This window comes from Mya arenaria, chromosome 16 (assembly GCF_026914265.1).
Source record: "Mya arenaria isolate MELC-2E11 chromosome 16, ASM2691426v1".
NCBI classification, from domain to species: domain Eukaryota; kingdom Metazoa; phylum Mollusca; class Bivalvia; order Myida; family Myidae; genus Mya; species Mya arenaria.
In genome coordinates this window covers 48,957,653-48,975,842 of record NC_069137.1, presented here as the reverse complement: position 1 = coordinate 48,975,842, position 18,190 = coordinate 48,957,653, and the positions used below count along the sequence as shown (strand labels likewise).

Here is an 18,190-nt window from a genome sequence, read left to right as displayed (position 1 = left end):
TACACTTTCATTCATAAATAGTCATATAACTGTTAAGTGGAATCTAAATCTGGTTGGTATTGTTAACAGTTTATGATTATAGGATTGACATATTATTCACTTATCTGAGTATTCATCAGTGTGCACTGTCATATAATGAGTCGTGTCTCTTTAAATTTGACGTATGTTTAAGATTTCATTGAAATATCCAATACTTGTCAATGCACATATATATACGGTAACTGAATTTATTTCATATATCCGATATGTATTAATATGTATTTTGCTCTCTGTTAACGTTGTCTTCCTTTGTTGTTTTTGTTAATCCATGTGTTTTGTTTAAATATCAGGAAGTAAACAATATCATGTGACCAAAAGAAAAAAGTGCTCAAACGGAGTATTAGGTCAACATCCACTATTATTTATTTTTGTGATATTTTCACTAGTAACATAGTTATTAAACATTTGTTAGGCAATTAAACCATAATGTGCCACTAGTCAAATAACCATTTTGTAAATGCAATGCACATGTATGTGTCTGTTCGTCGTTGTGTTATTTGCATGGTATTTTGTTGAAATGTTTGATCAAGGGTCATATTTTCTTATTATCGGACATCCCAATAGCAGGATCCTGAATATGTGGAAGTAAGTATTTTCTTATTATCGTTCATACCCTTAGCAGCATCTTGAATACGTGGAAGCTAGTATTTCCTGATTATCAGACAAACCTTTAACAGCACCCTGAATACGTGGAAGGTACTATTTTCTTATTATCGGATTTACCCTTAGCAGCACCCTAAAAATGTAGAAGTTACTATTTTCTGATGATCGGACATACACTTAGCAGCATCCTAAATACGTGTCTTTGTAATACGCAATTTTACGAGGGCTGTCCCACTAAATTGTAGACTTTGTTGAAATAAAAAGTATACGACGTCACATTAGAAAATACTGTTTATCTAATTTATTCAATATATAACAAATATCAGGAAAAACTGAAACGGTATTGTTTAGTTTAGTGTCGATTCATTGTTTTCAATGTACAAGTATACCTTACCGGCGTAGTCTGATAAACAGACGTAATTCATGTGTTCTGATTAAAGTGTTCTAAGAGGACAATTGCGTCACTTTTCCCGGGAAAACGTTATATGTCGCCGTCGTTTGTGTATGATGAAAAGAAGTGTTGCAAATCATTAGGATTGTTAAAAATCTAAGATACCAAAAGCTGGAACCCTTCAGCAAATGTTGATATTTGCTCAAATGTCGTTGTGTTAGACTACAAATTTCAAATAAGCGTCAACATCTTTTTTTGCGTAATTGGTTTATTGACATTATCAAGTGACGGTATCAAGGTATGCTTAACATGTAAAAATATCTCACATTCCAAGAAAGTCCTGGTGGTTAAACTGCATATTCACTAGTGTTATTTTTCTTGACTTTACTGGCGTGGTTTTATGCACCTTACTAAAACCAACATATTTGCTTTATACTATAACTGTATTTTTTCTCTGGAGTTTCGATACCGTGGATTAAAAAAATGATGACATACGTGTTTCCATGTGCATAACCGGGATAAATATTTAAATCCAAAATAAATAAGAAATGCAAATCAATAGTTACTGTATATTAAGCAACATAGAAATTTATGTATTCAGAAAGTCTGATGAAATGCAAAATTCGTAATGACGTTTTGCTTGCTAAATTTAGATTGTACTAAACACATCTTTCGGTTTTGTTGCTTTTTGTAATTAAGATAAATGCATTCAGGGGGGATAAAACTGTAACAAAGGTTCAGAAAAGTCATTTGAACATACATACTTACAAACAAATAAATTCACATTACCAAAACAAAATGGTACTTTAATAAATAATTTAAAGACAATTTCTAAATATATGCGGTCTTCATAATAAACGTATATAATACGTTTCCAATACATGTATTTAGGAATGATGAACTCCAAATAATATCGTATTTGTGTAATATACACTAATATACACTAAAAATGCCTTAGTTTATCGTGGTAGCCATTGTGTCGTGGTTACATTTCAGTCACTTGGATCCCTGTCGTGTACATCAAGTCATTGCGTAATTTGTTTTCAGTTCATAAGACGCTTATAACATTTCTAAAAAAAATACTTACGATGGTGTGCTTATACCTTACAGAGCGATGGCCGTTTGGATTTTGTTTTTAATATGTAGCATTTCGTTCAGATTGAGTATATAATTTCTTTTTAGTTTAAGGGGAAATACCTTTAGGGAGATGTTAATTAAAAACAACTTCATCTTACTTACAACCGCGGAGTAATTGGTTTGAACCCCATATTAGGCATATCATTTTTGTGGTAAATCTTATTTGCATAAGATTTGAAACGTAAATATAATTTTAAATTTACGTCTTAAGTTATTTCAGTAGTGCCATGAAGTCTCTGTTGTTTAAACTGGAGAGATAAGTTGCCAGATTGAACTCATTTGTATTTGTATGAGGTGTTAAAAAAGTTGAGCAATGCAGTTACACTGAAAATTGTTTTTGTTCCTACTGTTGTTCGTGAAACAATTCACATAGAAATGTGTTTTTAAAGTGTTTCTTTAACAACATGACCTTTACATAAGTACGTATATTTACATAATCTAGTAGTTTTAACTACCTATTTATGTTTAGGCTTGTTTTGCTTACCATACCATAAACGTGTAATATGTGAATTTTTACAAAATCAAAGGGGTAAAATAACTATCAAATTAAAACGTCTTCCTGCATTCAAACCCCGCTCAATATCTAAACAACCGACCTACCAATCAATGCACTCTTTGATAATAATCTAAGAAAAGTTTCAATCCATTATTTAACTATCAAAACATGGTAAAGTACATTAAAGTTAATATGTGCAAGTATTTTTGCAATAGATATTCTGCTCAATATTTATGCATTTTAGAATTAAAGGGACATCATACTTTTATTTATACGTATTAACCACATACGCGACAACCTTGAAAACTCCAAGCGTGTATTTAACTGTTTTTATAATGACCAACAATGTTTTATCACCTCCTTCTCAGCAGAATCTTTGATGTTGGAGGTATCTTGATAAAGCTTTATTTTTCTCGAATCGGATTATGTGTATTTCAATTTTAGCACAATCATCAGTGGCCCAATTACGCATGAAGTTATACAAAAGTTTTAAAATTATCTGATGTTACAGGCAAATAATATCATGTTCGTACTTAGCGCTCCTCGATCAGTATTTTTTGCAGGTCAAATGGTATGGGGCAGATATATTCAGACAAGAATAAAAATCATGAACAATTTTGGCTTTGAAATACATATGGACAATAATAAAAAAACAGGTTTGTGGGACATATCGATCATGAACAATTTTGGCTTTGAAATACATATGGACATCAATAAAAAACAAGTTTGTGGGACATATCGATCATGAACAATTTTGGCTTAGAAATACATATGGACAAGAATAAAAAACAAGTTTGTCAGACATATCGATCATGAACAATTTTGGCTTTGAAATACATATGGACAAGAATAAAAAACAGGTTTGTGGGACATATTGATCATCAACAATTTTGGCTTTGAAATACATATGGACACGAATAAAAAACAGGTTTGTGGGACATATCGATCATGAAAATTTTTGGCTTAGTGTTATTTAGTTTTATAGATGTAATTCGTGCTCATGTTTCTCGTAAATAAAAAATACACTATAGTAGCCACATGCAAAGAGCCTATCATTAACTAATGTAGGTAATTATTAAGAAAATATTATGCGAAATATTACCATCTCAATACCCAATAACGATTTGTACCGTAATAACGTTGGAGATAAAAATGCATGAACATTAACTTAGTTGTCATATTAACAACATCTTTTTTAATGAAGTTATCATTTATTTATTATACGATGATGATTGTATTTTTGAAACGTCTCCAATTTATCTATGAAAATGATAAAATGACAGCCAAACTAATGGGACAAACTAATTTGAATAAGTCGTTGTATATTCATGATTATTTGCCCATCGTAACACATACAGCTACCAGTAACGATTATAAAAAACACATATGCCATAAACCATAAGAAAAATATCGATATGATTGTTCGTACTAATCAATCGTATTATTTCTGATCGGTAACGCCATCATCGGTTTATCGATAAAATCGCAAACGCATATAACTGTTATTAACCCATATAATAGAACAGAAATAATAATTTTTCAACTGCGGCGGTATTGTTTTGTCTGTTTCTTCGAAAAGGATTAAACATCAATTTATATGAACTTGAGCGTAGAGACTTAACCGTGTTTGTGCAAATCTATGCGATATACGTGCTGTATGTATAGCAATAATTATGCTAGTACTGCTTCGCACATAAGGTCGTAAATGTTATCAATATCAGATAAGGATGACTGTCTGTACATTAAACTTATTATTAAGTAGTTTAAAGGAAGGAATGGCATCGGACAAACGGAAAGGTAAATTAGTTCATTTTTTCAAACTATATATAACACTTAAATGTTATAAACTATTATATTAAATAGCATAATAAAAACGCCTCATTAACAAGCGTCCAATGCAGTCTTAAACACGTATACTCGTTTGTCAAATGTATGCACTTTTTTCTGAGATAGAAATGCTTTCCTTTCAGCAATCGTATTGTTTTGGGCGGTTTGCCTGAACTTGACTACAGCTTCAAGGTCATGCGTTGACTTGGATGTGACCGGCTGCCGGACAAATCCGCAACTCTGTCAAGACCCAACAATCGCAGAGGTCACGTGTCCAGTAATGTGTAACAGATGCCGTGAGTAATTAGAACGTTTTTTTTCTAAGCCATTGTTTTATAAAAATGGTAGTGGTTACGTTGCGATAAGTTTTTTTTTAAAACTGAGCAGACGACCAGAACCATAATTTAACATTGTTGGAATAAAATATTAAACAAATTCTACATATATTTTTTCAGCAACTGTTCCGCAAACAACACCAGCTGCCATGGCAGGTAAAACGATTTTAGCAATTTAAAGAACAACCTTAAGTATACCTTTGGACTCAAGCTTGCTAAATTCATGGACATATTATCATGTAAGCTAAAGTAAAAAAAATCGAATGCTTGAACAGAAGTGCAATATTTTGCTATAATATAATACACAATATATATATTATATAGTTTAAAATAGTCCTTAATCATACATGATGTTTAGTACGCATGATGCTTGTAACCGATGATGCTTTGTACTGATGATGCTTAGTACTTATGAAATTTGGTTCTCACATTGTTTGGTACTCATGGTGTTTGGTACTCATGGTGTTTGTTATACACAATGCTTGGTTTTTATGATGTTTGGAACTCATGATGCTTGGTACTCATGGTGCTTTGTACTCGTATTTATGATGCTTTGTACTCATCGTGGTTGGTACTCATGGTGCTTGATACTCGATTTTATAATGCTTTGTACCCTTGATGCTTGGTACCCATGATGCTTGGTATTCGTATTGATGATGCTTGGTACTCGTGATGCTTGGTACACATGGTGCTTGATACTTGTATCTATGACGCTTAGTTCTCATGGTGGTTGGTACTCATGGTGCTTGATACTCGTTCTAATAATGCTTGGTACTCTTGATGCTTGGTACTTATGATGCTTGGTACTCGTCATGCTTGGTACTCGCATTGGTGATGCTAGGTACTCGTGATGCTTGGTACTCCTGGTGCTTGGTACTCGTATTTATGACGCTTAGTACTCATTGTGGTTGGTACTCATGGTGCTTGATACTCGTTCTAATAATGCTTGGTACTCTTGATGCTTGGTACTTATGATGATTGGTACTCTTATTGATGATGCTTGGTACTCTTGGTGCTTGGGTCTCGTATTTATTATGCTTGGTACTAAAGTGTTTGGTACTCGTGGTGTTTGATACTGTTATTTATGACGCTTAATATTCATGTTGCTTGATACTTGTATCTATGATGCTTGGTACTCAAGTTGCTTGGTATTCGTATTGATGATGCTTGGTACTCGTGGTGCTTGGTACTCGTGGTGCTTGGTACTCGTATTTATGATGCTGCGTACTCATGGTGGTTGGTACTCATGATGCTTTATACTCGTATCTATGTTGCTTGGTACTCATGACAATTGGTACTCATGATGATTGGTACTCATGATGATTGGTACTCATAATGATTGGTACTCAAGAGTTTTGTATGTACTCTAATGATTATAGGACGTAGCTGAAAATGGGGTTTGATAACGGCTTTGTAATTGTAAGCGTAAATATTCCGACCAACCTATATGTGTATTTTGGATGCTCATGAATATCATTTTTAAAAACCGTAAAAACTTATTATATCAATGAATGTTAGTCATTTCATAATTTTGAAATACTTTAGGGTCACAAATAATCAATATTTAACATGTCGGCTAATGCATGAAACAACGAAAATCTAACTTATACATTAGATAACTTTAACTAACATCTACCAGTGGATTTTTTTTAAATAATACTAAATGAAAATGAATGACCAGTGTAAGAACAAATAAAAAATAAAGAAAACACTTTAATGCGATATGATAACAAGTTAATGCTGAATAAAATGAATATTTCTTTTTCTTCTTGTGAATTAAATCATCCAGACAAATTAACAAAAAATGAAGTTTGCTAAAGAAATGAGTGACAATAACTACAAAAAGCTAAATGGCGATAGTGGTATACATACCAACCACACAGCACCACCCCCCCCCCCCCACACACACACCCACACAACCATAACCCCCCCTCTAAAGACACACACAGCCACTACCACAGATAAACAAAAAAACATACGCACCCACACCCACACATCAACACACTCTAAACACACACACACACACACACACACACACGCACACGCACACGCACACACACACACACACACACACACACCAACACATCCACTCGCACCCATACACATACACCATCACCCACTCAAGCCCACATCCACACACCCACCAACACACACCCACACCCACACACCGCCATCAACACACACCCACACCAACACCCACACCCACACCCACATACACACACACACAGAGACACACACACACCAACACACACGCACACGCACACACACACACACGCACACGCACACACGCACACACGCAAACACGCACACACGCACACACGCACACACACACACACACACACACACACACGTATAAACACCCCATTTACACATACAGACACCACACCCAGACCACACACACACGCGTATAAACACCCCATTCACACAAACAGACACTACACTCAGACCACACACACACGCGTATAAACACCCCATTTACACATACGGACACCACACTCAGACCACACACGCACACGCACACGCACACACACACACACACACACACACACCAACTCCTACACAACCATACACACGCACGCACAACGACACGCATCCTTACCATACACACACACACACGCACACACGCACACACGCACGAAAGCACGCATGCACACAAACACGCGCGCGCACACACACACACTCGTTGGAACAATACCATCCAACCAGTCACCGCGTATCGTCAAATGTAAGAATTGTTCATTATTTCGTTGTTTTAATATAACACAAATTAATTTTATAAATGTCGATACCTTTGCTTAAAGTATTGTCAATGTTCATGTTTAACTAAACCTAAATTCAAAACAGATTATTTAAGATATCTTACAAGAGTCAACTTCTTCGTTGATTATGTTTGTGTTGTTGTTCTGTGTTTCTTGCTTGGAACCTCTGTTATTTAACGGGTTTTATGTTTAAGCCTTCAACAACGGGACTTGTTTCAAATATTTTACATTTTCAAATCATTTGGAAGGAAAGATTAGCTAATACATGTCGCTTTTATTTTTAATAATGTTTTCCTTATTTGTTCCCAGTGTATGTACAATGATGCTTTTTATTATTAAACTATATGATCACACAGTTTTAAACCTTTTAGTTTATAAGGCATACTGTGTGTCATGTTATTAGTTTCAAACAATAACTGCATGGTATCTTTGAAAAGTTTTTGCATTAGGTGCTCTGAATTGTATTCCTCCGTCCTCAGATAGAGTTGGGATCTCTAATCATAGAAGTACTTGGGGTTTACCTTTTCGTTTATTATTATTATTATTTGTTTTAGTGATGAGTTTCCTCAAGTTAATCCATACTTTGATAAGATTTACCTTTTGTGTTTTATCTTTATTAAGGTTTGTTGGGATAAGAGTGAGGTTTGTGCACATAAACTGGTTTGAAATTTACATTTTACTGATCGTTCCAAGGTGGTACCTTACAATTCTAGTTTTTATATATAGTATGTATGCAATGTGCTGTTTGTGGAGTTCTGTGCTGTTCTTCTATGTTTCTTGTTTGTGATTTTATGTTCTATGTCTTTGGCATTTACCCAGTGCCATTAAACCGGGCTTATGTTTAAACTGTTTGCCACTGAGCTTTTTTCTTCAGTTTTTTGCATAAATATTGGTAGTATTGCAAGTTATCATTATTATTTTGCGGCATTATTTCAATACAAAATTAGATATATACCTTATATATATTCTCACCAGATGACTGTAGCGATGTGTTAAGATTGGGTCTCTCGCGCGGGTCGGGTGTGTACAGAAACACGCCTTGGAACACGCACAGGAAAGTTGAAGTTTACTGCGATATGGATACCGAGGGTGGGGGTTGGACGGTGAGTATGATTGTGTTTATATTAAGGTAACGTAATTCTTATAAAGACTATTTAATCAAACATCGCATTCGTAGAGAGCCATGGTTGTCTATTCATGTCGAGCTATTTTTACACTAAGGCCTAGTTATTTTGCTATCGTACAGTAGGTTCATATTGAAAATTTATAAATACATGTATTCTTAATTTGTTCTCGATATAATATTTTATACAGTATACAAAATAATGCAAAAACAAACAAACAAATACACGAATTGAATATATCAACTGCTTAGAGCCTCCACTTTAGTGATGATGAGTTATTTATTATAGGACATATGCTTCAAGATACTGGTCAAGTTGCATAGCTTGGAATATTTTTGTACGGAAATTTTCAAATACGACTCGTCGACTTTAATGCAGCCTAATTTCGACTTACTTTTATTTCATTTTCAAGCTATAAGGGAATCGCCTTACCTCGACGACTTCAATAATACCAAGAACAGCAACTGAATCTGTTGTAAACACGTACTGTACTAATTGTTAACCTTGCCTTCTATATGTAGGTGTTTCAAAGACGCTGGAATGGGTCTGTTGACTTCAACAGAAGCTTTGCGGATTACGAAGGAGGATTTGGCTCATTGTCTGGTGAATTTTGGATGGGTCAGTTCTTAAGTTGACGATAAATTATCTCGTACATCTGTTTACTCAAATCAATGTAGCCTTCCAATGCATCACAGAAAATGAACTGAAATAAGCAAATGGAGTGAGAGTTGTCTTGTGGTATAGGTGTCCGTATCTCACTCAAGAAATTGTGGCTATTTTCTCATTGCCTCTCCAAAAAGACACCAGTACTGGTTTTTGCCAAAGAAAAACAGACTCGAAAGTGATCTTAAAAGCTATCAGCTTTCTTCACAATTGAGCTTAAACAAATAAGTATAAACCAAATACATGTAATATATTGTCCATATTTTAACATCGTTTTGAGATGAAAGGTTTTTTAAATCGTAAGCGTCAAGCTCGTAATAATTATTAATATTGAAACTCTTTTTTGTGTGGACTAATATGCTTGTTTAACAATTATCTTCTGTTCTTAAAAGTGCATGTACATATGTCGTTATATTCCGAGGTTTAAGTGTCATCGCGTGGTTACCTTAATCTACCAAAAGATGTGTTGTTTCACCTTTTTGCCCCTTTCCCCAACAGTAGAATTGTGACATTTTAAGCGTCCTAATGTGATCAGTTATGGATTGTGAAATTTTGGTTTATTACTATGTAAGGGCATGAGAGTCACCAAGGACTAAATTACTTAATTGCATGATTCACTGTAAAATTTTGTTTTGATTACATTTGTTTGAGGGGTTTACTATTGAAAAGCTCAATTAATTTCGGATTGACAAAAATAAACGTGATTTCTAGTGAACGTATGTAAAAACAATAAAATTATGATATCATTACACAAGTAGAACTTTCCTTTCATGTATGGTGTTGGGAGTTGTGAAACACTAGAATTTAGTGTTATATTGCATTAACGTTCGTCAATTGAATACATAGGAACGTTATTCAGTTGTCTTAATACCAAATGTGTACCTAAGCGTTAAAGACACATGGGTGTATTCACTTGTGAAAAATATGTCAAAACTGTTAATTTGCACATCCATGAAAGCTCATAATGATATACATGTATTCAGTTTTTCAATGATAATACATACATAGTAATTATCATTTTAGCGTCCAATAACAGGGCTGTAGTGTTAATTAAAGATTCAATGTGTATATTCCACAGGTCTGGGCCTTCTTCACACTATGACAAGCCGGGCTAACATGACGTTACGAGTGGACGTAAGTTTGCGGGACGGAACTACTGGGTTCGATGAGTACTCGGGTTTCTCTATTTCCCAACCACAACGTTACAACTTTAACGTTGATAGGAGGATCAACTCAAGAGGAAGTAGGTTATTCATGATATTTACTAGGAGTTAATACACTGTTTTGATACAATACGTCTCTAAATGGTGATAGAAATGGTGTTCTTGAATTTGATTCATACAATGATATATTATATCAGGTTTCTATCGATGTTTAAGTAAGTATAGTTAATTATATTCAAAACATATTTTTGCCCATAAGATGTATGTTTGCGATCGGTTTTATTTGTCCGTAGGTAAGTCTTGGAAGTTATTAGAAGCTGATATATTGTTTAATTAATTAGATACGTTGAATAACTAGCATGGCGTGCCCTTTTACTCTTCATTGTTTGGATATATGCATAAAAGAAATGTTTTCGATTTTAATGCATTATTATGTTTCGCTTATTTGACTTAAAACAAAGAAAAACACGGTTTGTGTTAAGATAAAATATAATAGCCATTTGTTAAGGTTTAGGCTTAGGTTTTCACCTAAAAGCTACGTGGTCACAATTTCCCCTGTTAAAAGAGCGCTAAATATCGCTACAATTGTTTTATCTCAATACTTTGTACCATTGATTTGTTGCATAAAGATATGCATAACAAAACTTACGGCGCTGGAGTGATATAACCCAATGCAATACTTGTCATATATAACTAGTGTATTCACTATGCAAATTAGGGACCTGCAGCACAGAAACATGTATTCATACGCGCTGTCCAAAAACGTAAACAAATATCAGAAACGAAGTTTCGAAAGAAATCTTGTCGGTGTCAACTAACTATTGGGACATGAATTATGTTTTTTATTGCAAATAAAATGTGTTCATGTCGGTCTATTTTTTTCCTGCGGATGAAGCATCCTATTAACACATAATGTAATTCTTCGCACTAGAACACGAGAATGTAAATTAAAGAACTTTTTACCTAGAGTTCGACTGTAATGGTTATGTTATAAATATAATCTCGAATTCGTGATTATCTTGTACCAACTTTATTAAACACGTCATTTAAAACGATAAAAGCTCGGCAGAACCTCGTTTTTATCGTTTAAAAATAAACTCGTTTGATAAATTCGATACAAAATAAACACTTATTTTAGATCCTCTATGTATTATCTGACTAACATATAAAACCAAATTATGTGTTTGTTAGTAATAGGTTGTTTTTTTTCTATATTCTTAAATGATACTGATTTTAGATGGATAAATGATATATTTACAGTGTCTGGTTCCTACCTTCTGTCCGAAACTGCTACTCGGTATAGTACCAACCACCAACCGTTCACAACGTACGACAAGGACCAGGACAACTGGCAAATTTTTAACTGTGCAAAAGCATTTGGAGGAGGCTGGTGGTTCAATAAATGTGTAGGCAATAACCTGAACGGACCGTACACCAACAATTCTGTTGAATTTTTCTATAAATCTTTTAAAGTCGAAGGACTAAAGACGTCTTCAATGATGTTCAGATCGAGTAACTAAGAATTGCTCTGAGCCATGATTACGAACAGTCTCAGGTCCTAGTCTAGCCTAAGATTCAGAATACCATATATGGGTTTGTGGTTAGTGTCTTTTTAGTTTATCAGATGTTTTCGTTTATAAATAAATTTGTAAGTGTTGGGTGTATAGCTCTGAACTTCGGTGTTAATAAGGATGATTTGCTTTAAATAAATGTTCTATTGGAGGGTGCTTTTTTAACCATTTAGTTGATGATTTAGGTTTTCATTTCAAGATAATGTCTTGAGGGAGGTTTCATATTTTGCATGTCCTTGTAAATTAAGAGCGTTTTGTTACAAGTAACTGTCTATAAGGTGTGTGTTTTTGAATTAATTAATTTGATGATTGAGACACTTTCATTTCGAATAAATTTATTAATGGTATATGTATTTTGCTGATTTTACTAGTTAGTCTTGAGAGAGGTTGTAATATTTTGCATGTCCTTGTTATTCAAGAGGGTTTTGTTTCAAGTAACTGTCTCTAGGGTAGGTGTGTTGTTCTGAATGTATTTGTTAATTTAATGGCTTTCTTTTTAAATAAATGTAATACTGGTAGATGTATTGTGCTGATTGTTCTAGTTAATTATGATGTTTTTAAATTTGCATAAATTATGTTTTAAATGATGGGTGTATTGATCTGATTTTAATTGTTAATAAATTGAGGTTTTTGTTTTAAATAAATTGTACTTTGATTGTTGATTTGGTTTTCTTTGTGAATAACATACTTTTGAAGATTAATCATAACCTTATCAATTATAAATCTAAAGTTAAATCTCGAGAATGTTCTTATTTTATCGTCGATAACATGGAAACGAAAAGGCTTGCATTGCATTTCCGTTTAATTGCCATTTGATTGATTTTGCCTTCATCTATAAAGGTTTCCGTAAATTCTTCTGTTATTGGACATATTATTCTGAATGCGTGCAAACTACAGTTTGCTGGTTATCGGGCATACCCTATGCACGATCCTGAACGCGTAGAAACTACTATTTTCTCATAATCGGATATACCCGTAGCAGGATCCTGAATGCGTAGAAAATGATATTTTCTAATTATCGGATATACCCGTAGCAGGATCCTGAATGCGTAGAAATTACTATTTTCTAATTATCGGACATACCCGTAGCAGCATCCTGAATGCGTGGAAGTTACTATTTTCTAATTATCGGATATACCCGTAGCAGGATCCTGAATGCGTAGAAACTACTATTTTCTTATTATCGGATATACTCGTAGCAGGATCCTGAATGCGTAGAGACTACTATTTTCTAATTATCGGAAATACCCGTAACAGGATCCTGAATGCGTAGAGACTACTATTTTCTAATTATCGGATATACCCGTAGCAGGATCCTGAATGCGTAGAGACTACTATTTTCTAATTATCGGATATACCCTTAGCAGGATCCTGAATGCGTAGAGACTACTATTTTCTAATTATCGGAAATACCCGTAGCAGGATCCTGAATGCGTAGAGACTACTATTTTCTAATTATCGGATATACCCGTAGCAGGATCCTGAATACCTAGAGACTACTATTTTCTAATTATCGGATATACCCGTAGCAGGATCCTGAATGCGTAGAAATTACTATTTTCTAATTATCGGATATACCCGTAGCAGGATCCTGAATGCGTAGAAATTACTATTTTCTAATTATCGGATATACCCGTAGCATGATCCTGAATGCGTAGAAATTACTATTTTCTGATTATCGGAAATACCCGTAGCAGGATCCTGAATGCGTAGAAACTGCTATTTTCTAATTATCGGAAATACCCGTAGCAGGATCCTGAATGCGTAGAGACTACTATTTTCTAATTATCGGATATACCCGTAGCAGGATCCTGAATGCGTAGAGACTACTATTTTCTAATTATCGGATATACCCTTAGCAGGATCCTGAATGCGTAGAGACTACTATTTTCTAATTATCGGAAATACCCGTAGCAGGATCCTGAATGCGTAGAGACTACTATTTTCTAATTATCGGATATACCCGTAGCAGGATCCTGAATACCTAGAGACTACTATTTTCTAATTATCGGAAATACCCGTAGCAAGATCCTGAATGCGTAGAGACTACTATTTTCTAATTATCGTATAAACCCGTAGCAGGATCCTGAATGCGTAGAAATTACTATTTTCTAATTATCGGAAATGTCCGTAGCATGATCCTGAATGCGTAGAAATTACTATTTTCTAATTATCGGAAATACCCGTAGCAGGATCCTGAATGCGTAGAAACTGCTATTTTCTAATTATCGGAAATACCCGTAGCAGGATCCTGAATGCGTAGAAACTACTATTTTCTAATTATCGTATAAACCCGTAGCAGGATCCTGAATGCGTACAAACTACTATTTTCTAATTATCGGATATACTCGTAGCAGGATCCTGAATGCGTAGAAACTACTATTTTCTAATTATCGGATATACTCGTAGCAGGATCTTGAATGCGTAGAAACTATTATTTCTAATTATCGTATTAACCCTTAGCAGGATCCTGAATGCGTAGAAATTGCTATTTTCTAATTATCGGATATACCCGTAGCAGGATCCTGAATGCGTAGAGACTACTATTTTCTAATTATCGGAAATACCCGTAGCAGGATCCTGAATGCGTAGATACTACTATTTTCTAATTATCGGATATACCCGTAGCAGGATCCTGAATGCGTAGAAAATACTATTTTCTAATTATCGGAAATACCCGTAGCAGGATCCTGAATGCATAGAGACTACTATTTTCTAATTATCGGAAATACCCGTAGCAGGATCCTGAATGCGTAGAAACTGCTATTTTCTAATTATCGGAAATACCCGTAGCAGGATCCTGAATGCGTAGAAACTACTATTTTCTAATTATCGTATAAACCCGTAGCAGGATCCTGAATGCGTAGAAACTACTATTTTCTAATTATCGGATATACTCGTAGCAGGATCCTGAATGCGCAGAAACTACTATTTTCTAATTATCGGATATACTCGTAGCAGGATCCTGAATGCGTAGAAATTGCTATTTTCTAATTATCTTATATAATACTCGTAGCAGGATCTTGAATGCGTAGAAACTATAATTTTCTAATTATCGTATAAACCCGTAGCAAGATCCTGAATGCGTAGAAATTGCTATTTTCTTATTATCGGATATACCCGTAGCAGGATCCTGAATGCGTAGGAACTACTATTTTCTGATTATCGGATATACTCGTAGCAGGATCCTGAATGCGTAGAAATTGCTATTTTCTAATTATCGGATATACTCGTGGCAGGATCCTGAATGCGTTAAAACTACTATTTTCTAATTATCGTATAAACCCGTAGCAGGATCCTGAATGCGTAGAAATTGCTATTTTCTAATTATCGGATATACTCGTGGCAGGATCCTGAATGCGTTGAAACTACTATTTTCTAATTATCATATAAACCCGTAGCAGGATCCTGAATGCGTAGAGACTACTATTTTCTAATTATCGGATATACCCGTAGCAGGATCCTGAATGCGTAGAAACTACTATTTTCTAATAATCGGATATACCCGTAGCAGGACCCTGAATGCGTAGAAACTACTATTTTCTAATTATCGGATTTACTCGTAGCAGGATACTGAATGCGTAGAAATTTCTATTTTCTAATTATCGGATATACCCGTAGCAGGATCCTGAATGCGTTAAAACTACTATTTTCTAATTATCGTATAAACCCGTAGCAGGATCCTGAATGCGTAGAAATTGCTATTTTCTAATTATCAGATATACCCGTAGCAGGATCCTGAATGCGTAGAAACTACTATTTTCTAATTATCGGATATACTCGTAGCAGGATCCTGAATGCGTAGAAACTACTATTTTCTAATTATCGGATATACTCGTAGCAGGATCCTGAATGCGTAGAAACTACTATTTTCTAATTATCGGAAATACCCTTAGCAGAATCCTGAATGCGTAGAAACTACTATTTTCTAATAATCGGACATACCCGTACTAAGCAGGATCCTGAATGCGTAGACACTACTATTTTCTAATTATCGGAAATACCCTATACAAGATCCTGAATGCATAGAAACTGCTATTTTCTAATTATCGGATATACCCGTAGCAGGATCCTGAATGCGTAGAATCTACTATTTTCTAATTATCGGGAATACCCGTAGCAGGATCCTGAATGCGTAGAAACTACTATTTTCTAATTATCGGACATACCCGTACTAAGCAGGATCCTGAATGCGTAGACACTACTATTTTATAAATACAGTACATACCCTTAGCAGGATCCTCAATACTGAAGTTACTATTTTCTAATTATCGGAAATTACCTTAGCAGCATCCTGAGTACGTGAAAGTTACCATTTTCTAATTATCGTACATACCCTTAACTTAATCCCGAATATGTGGATGTTACTATTTTCTTATTATCGAACCGTAGCAGGATCCTAAATGCCGGAAAACAACTAGTTTCTGTTATTATTCACACCGTTAACCTGGCCCTGACAGTTTATCAAGACAACACTTTACAATGGTAACATATTTTTACTGTCACTTGATGCATTAGTTTTTCTTCAATACATATTCAAATAAACAAGAATACAGGATCATAAATCATATAATGAAATAGGGCTTATGATATGAACTTGTCAGAAACACTAATTTAAAACAATACAATGATCCTCTAATTAAGCGAATTAATATTAGGGCCACAGCAAAGGTCATACATATCCTATACCATTAATATCATTCCTTTTTTTAAACAGTAAGGTAAAACGTGAACTAATTTGATAAAATTGAAAGCATCGGTGTCATATAACATAAAATAATGGAAGAAAAAAAAGAAAAGTGAGTTTACAACTACGATAGAACTTCATATACTTTTGGTTACAGCTCAATGTTACAAGCGTTATCGCGGCGCACAGCCCTATCTACGATATCAGTCTATACTCATACCGTAATCAGTCTATCACTCTAGAATCTATCCGATGACGTCAGCGTTCACCTTGTAACATACCCTTTCTTTCTTCGACTTTCGAGAAGGTAGCCCGTACATTTTCTCAATTCTCTGCCCAGATAACCCCCTTAACATAATAGTAAAAAATGCATCAATCAAGTTACAAAGCATGTCATGTTTTTAGTTCAGCACTCGTGTGTATACCGCTTATTTGTAACCATAGTTGTCAAACACATTTCGGTATACTTATATTGAGCCATAGCCTTATCTAAACTTCAAGGATTTAGTTGTAACTACTTACTTAAATGTGTCTTGTTTGCTTGCGCCTGTGATTTTTATTTCAGTCGAGCCACCATGTACTATTCCCATACATTGCCCGATCTTCTGCACGGCTTCAAGTTCTCGATCATGATGTACCGAATCCAAGTTCAGCTTTCCTTCATGCTTCGTGCATGAATAACCCAATGTGAACTCGAGGATTTGGACGTTTGTTCCGGAAAGTCGCGGTGGCGATTAACATAAAGTCAATACTTAAAATATTAAATACTCGTAGGCAGATCAGTACCGATGTTACCAGGGTCTATCTGCTGATGGTGTTAAGTGTACCATGCGGTGCGTCTTTATAATAACGCTTGGACGGTTCTTCAATGGTGACCCTTGGACTAGATAGGGATGGCAGGTTTTAATCACCGCGACGTTCGCCATTAACATTAGCCGTACTAGGCATCTTTTATAATTAAATTAAATAAATATGTAGACAAAACATGTTCCTTTTTTGTTTACTTTAAGCTTTGGTACACCAAAAGCAATTCCCGCGCACACATATTGCTAAGTGTACGCTTGACCTGCCATTGTATACTTGCGTCCGTTGATAGTGTCTGGTAAGATCATGAAATCCACACGATGCTTTATTAATAAGAAATGTTTGGGAAATACCAACGTAGTTCAGAACTGGATCACTGTTGTAATGAGATTGATAAGTGGGCGTTACATAGCACTTTGCAAACAATATCTGAGGAGTTGCCGGTATATACTGGAGAAATAAATAGAGAAATACTGAACGATTTCAATTCAAATTTTACCTGAAGAATTAAACTTCTATTTCTAAAATTAATGTTAAGCTGACGATTTCCGAGTGTTTGTTTTTCTTGACTTTACAAGCGTAGGTGTTTTT

At 34.8% G+C, this 18,190-nt stretch overlaps 1 protein-coding gene across 1 annotated transcript; it reads left to right on the top strand.

Annotated features, from left to right (window-relative positions):
* The first annotated feature begins 4,444 nt into the window (after nt 1–4,444).
* On the top strand, nt 4,445–12,057 carry LOC128221760 (fibroleukin-like). Its single transcript, XM_052930362.1, has 7 exons — nt 4,445–4,463; nt 4,637–4,789; nt 4,949–4,984; nt 8,563–8,690; nt 9,233–9,329; nt 10,453–10,617; nt 11,798–12,057. Exons 2-7 carry the CDS (start codon nt 4,774–4,776, stop codon nt 12,055–12,057), a joined length of 702 nt encoding a protein of 233 aa, XP_052786322.1. The 5' UTR covers nt 4,445–4,463; nt 4,637–4,773.
* The last annotated feature ends 6,133 nt before the right edge of the window (nt 12,058–18,190 follow it).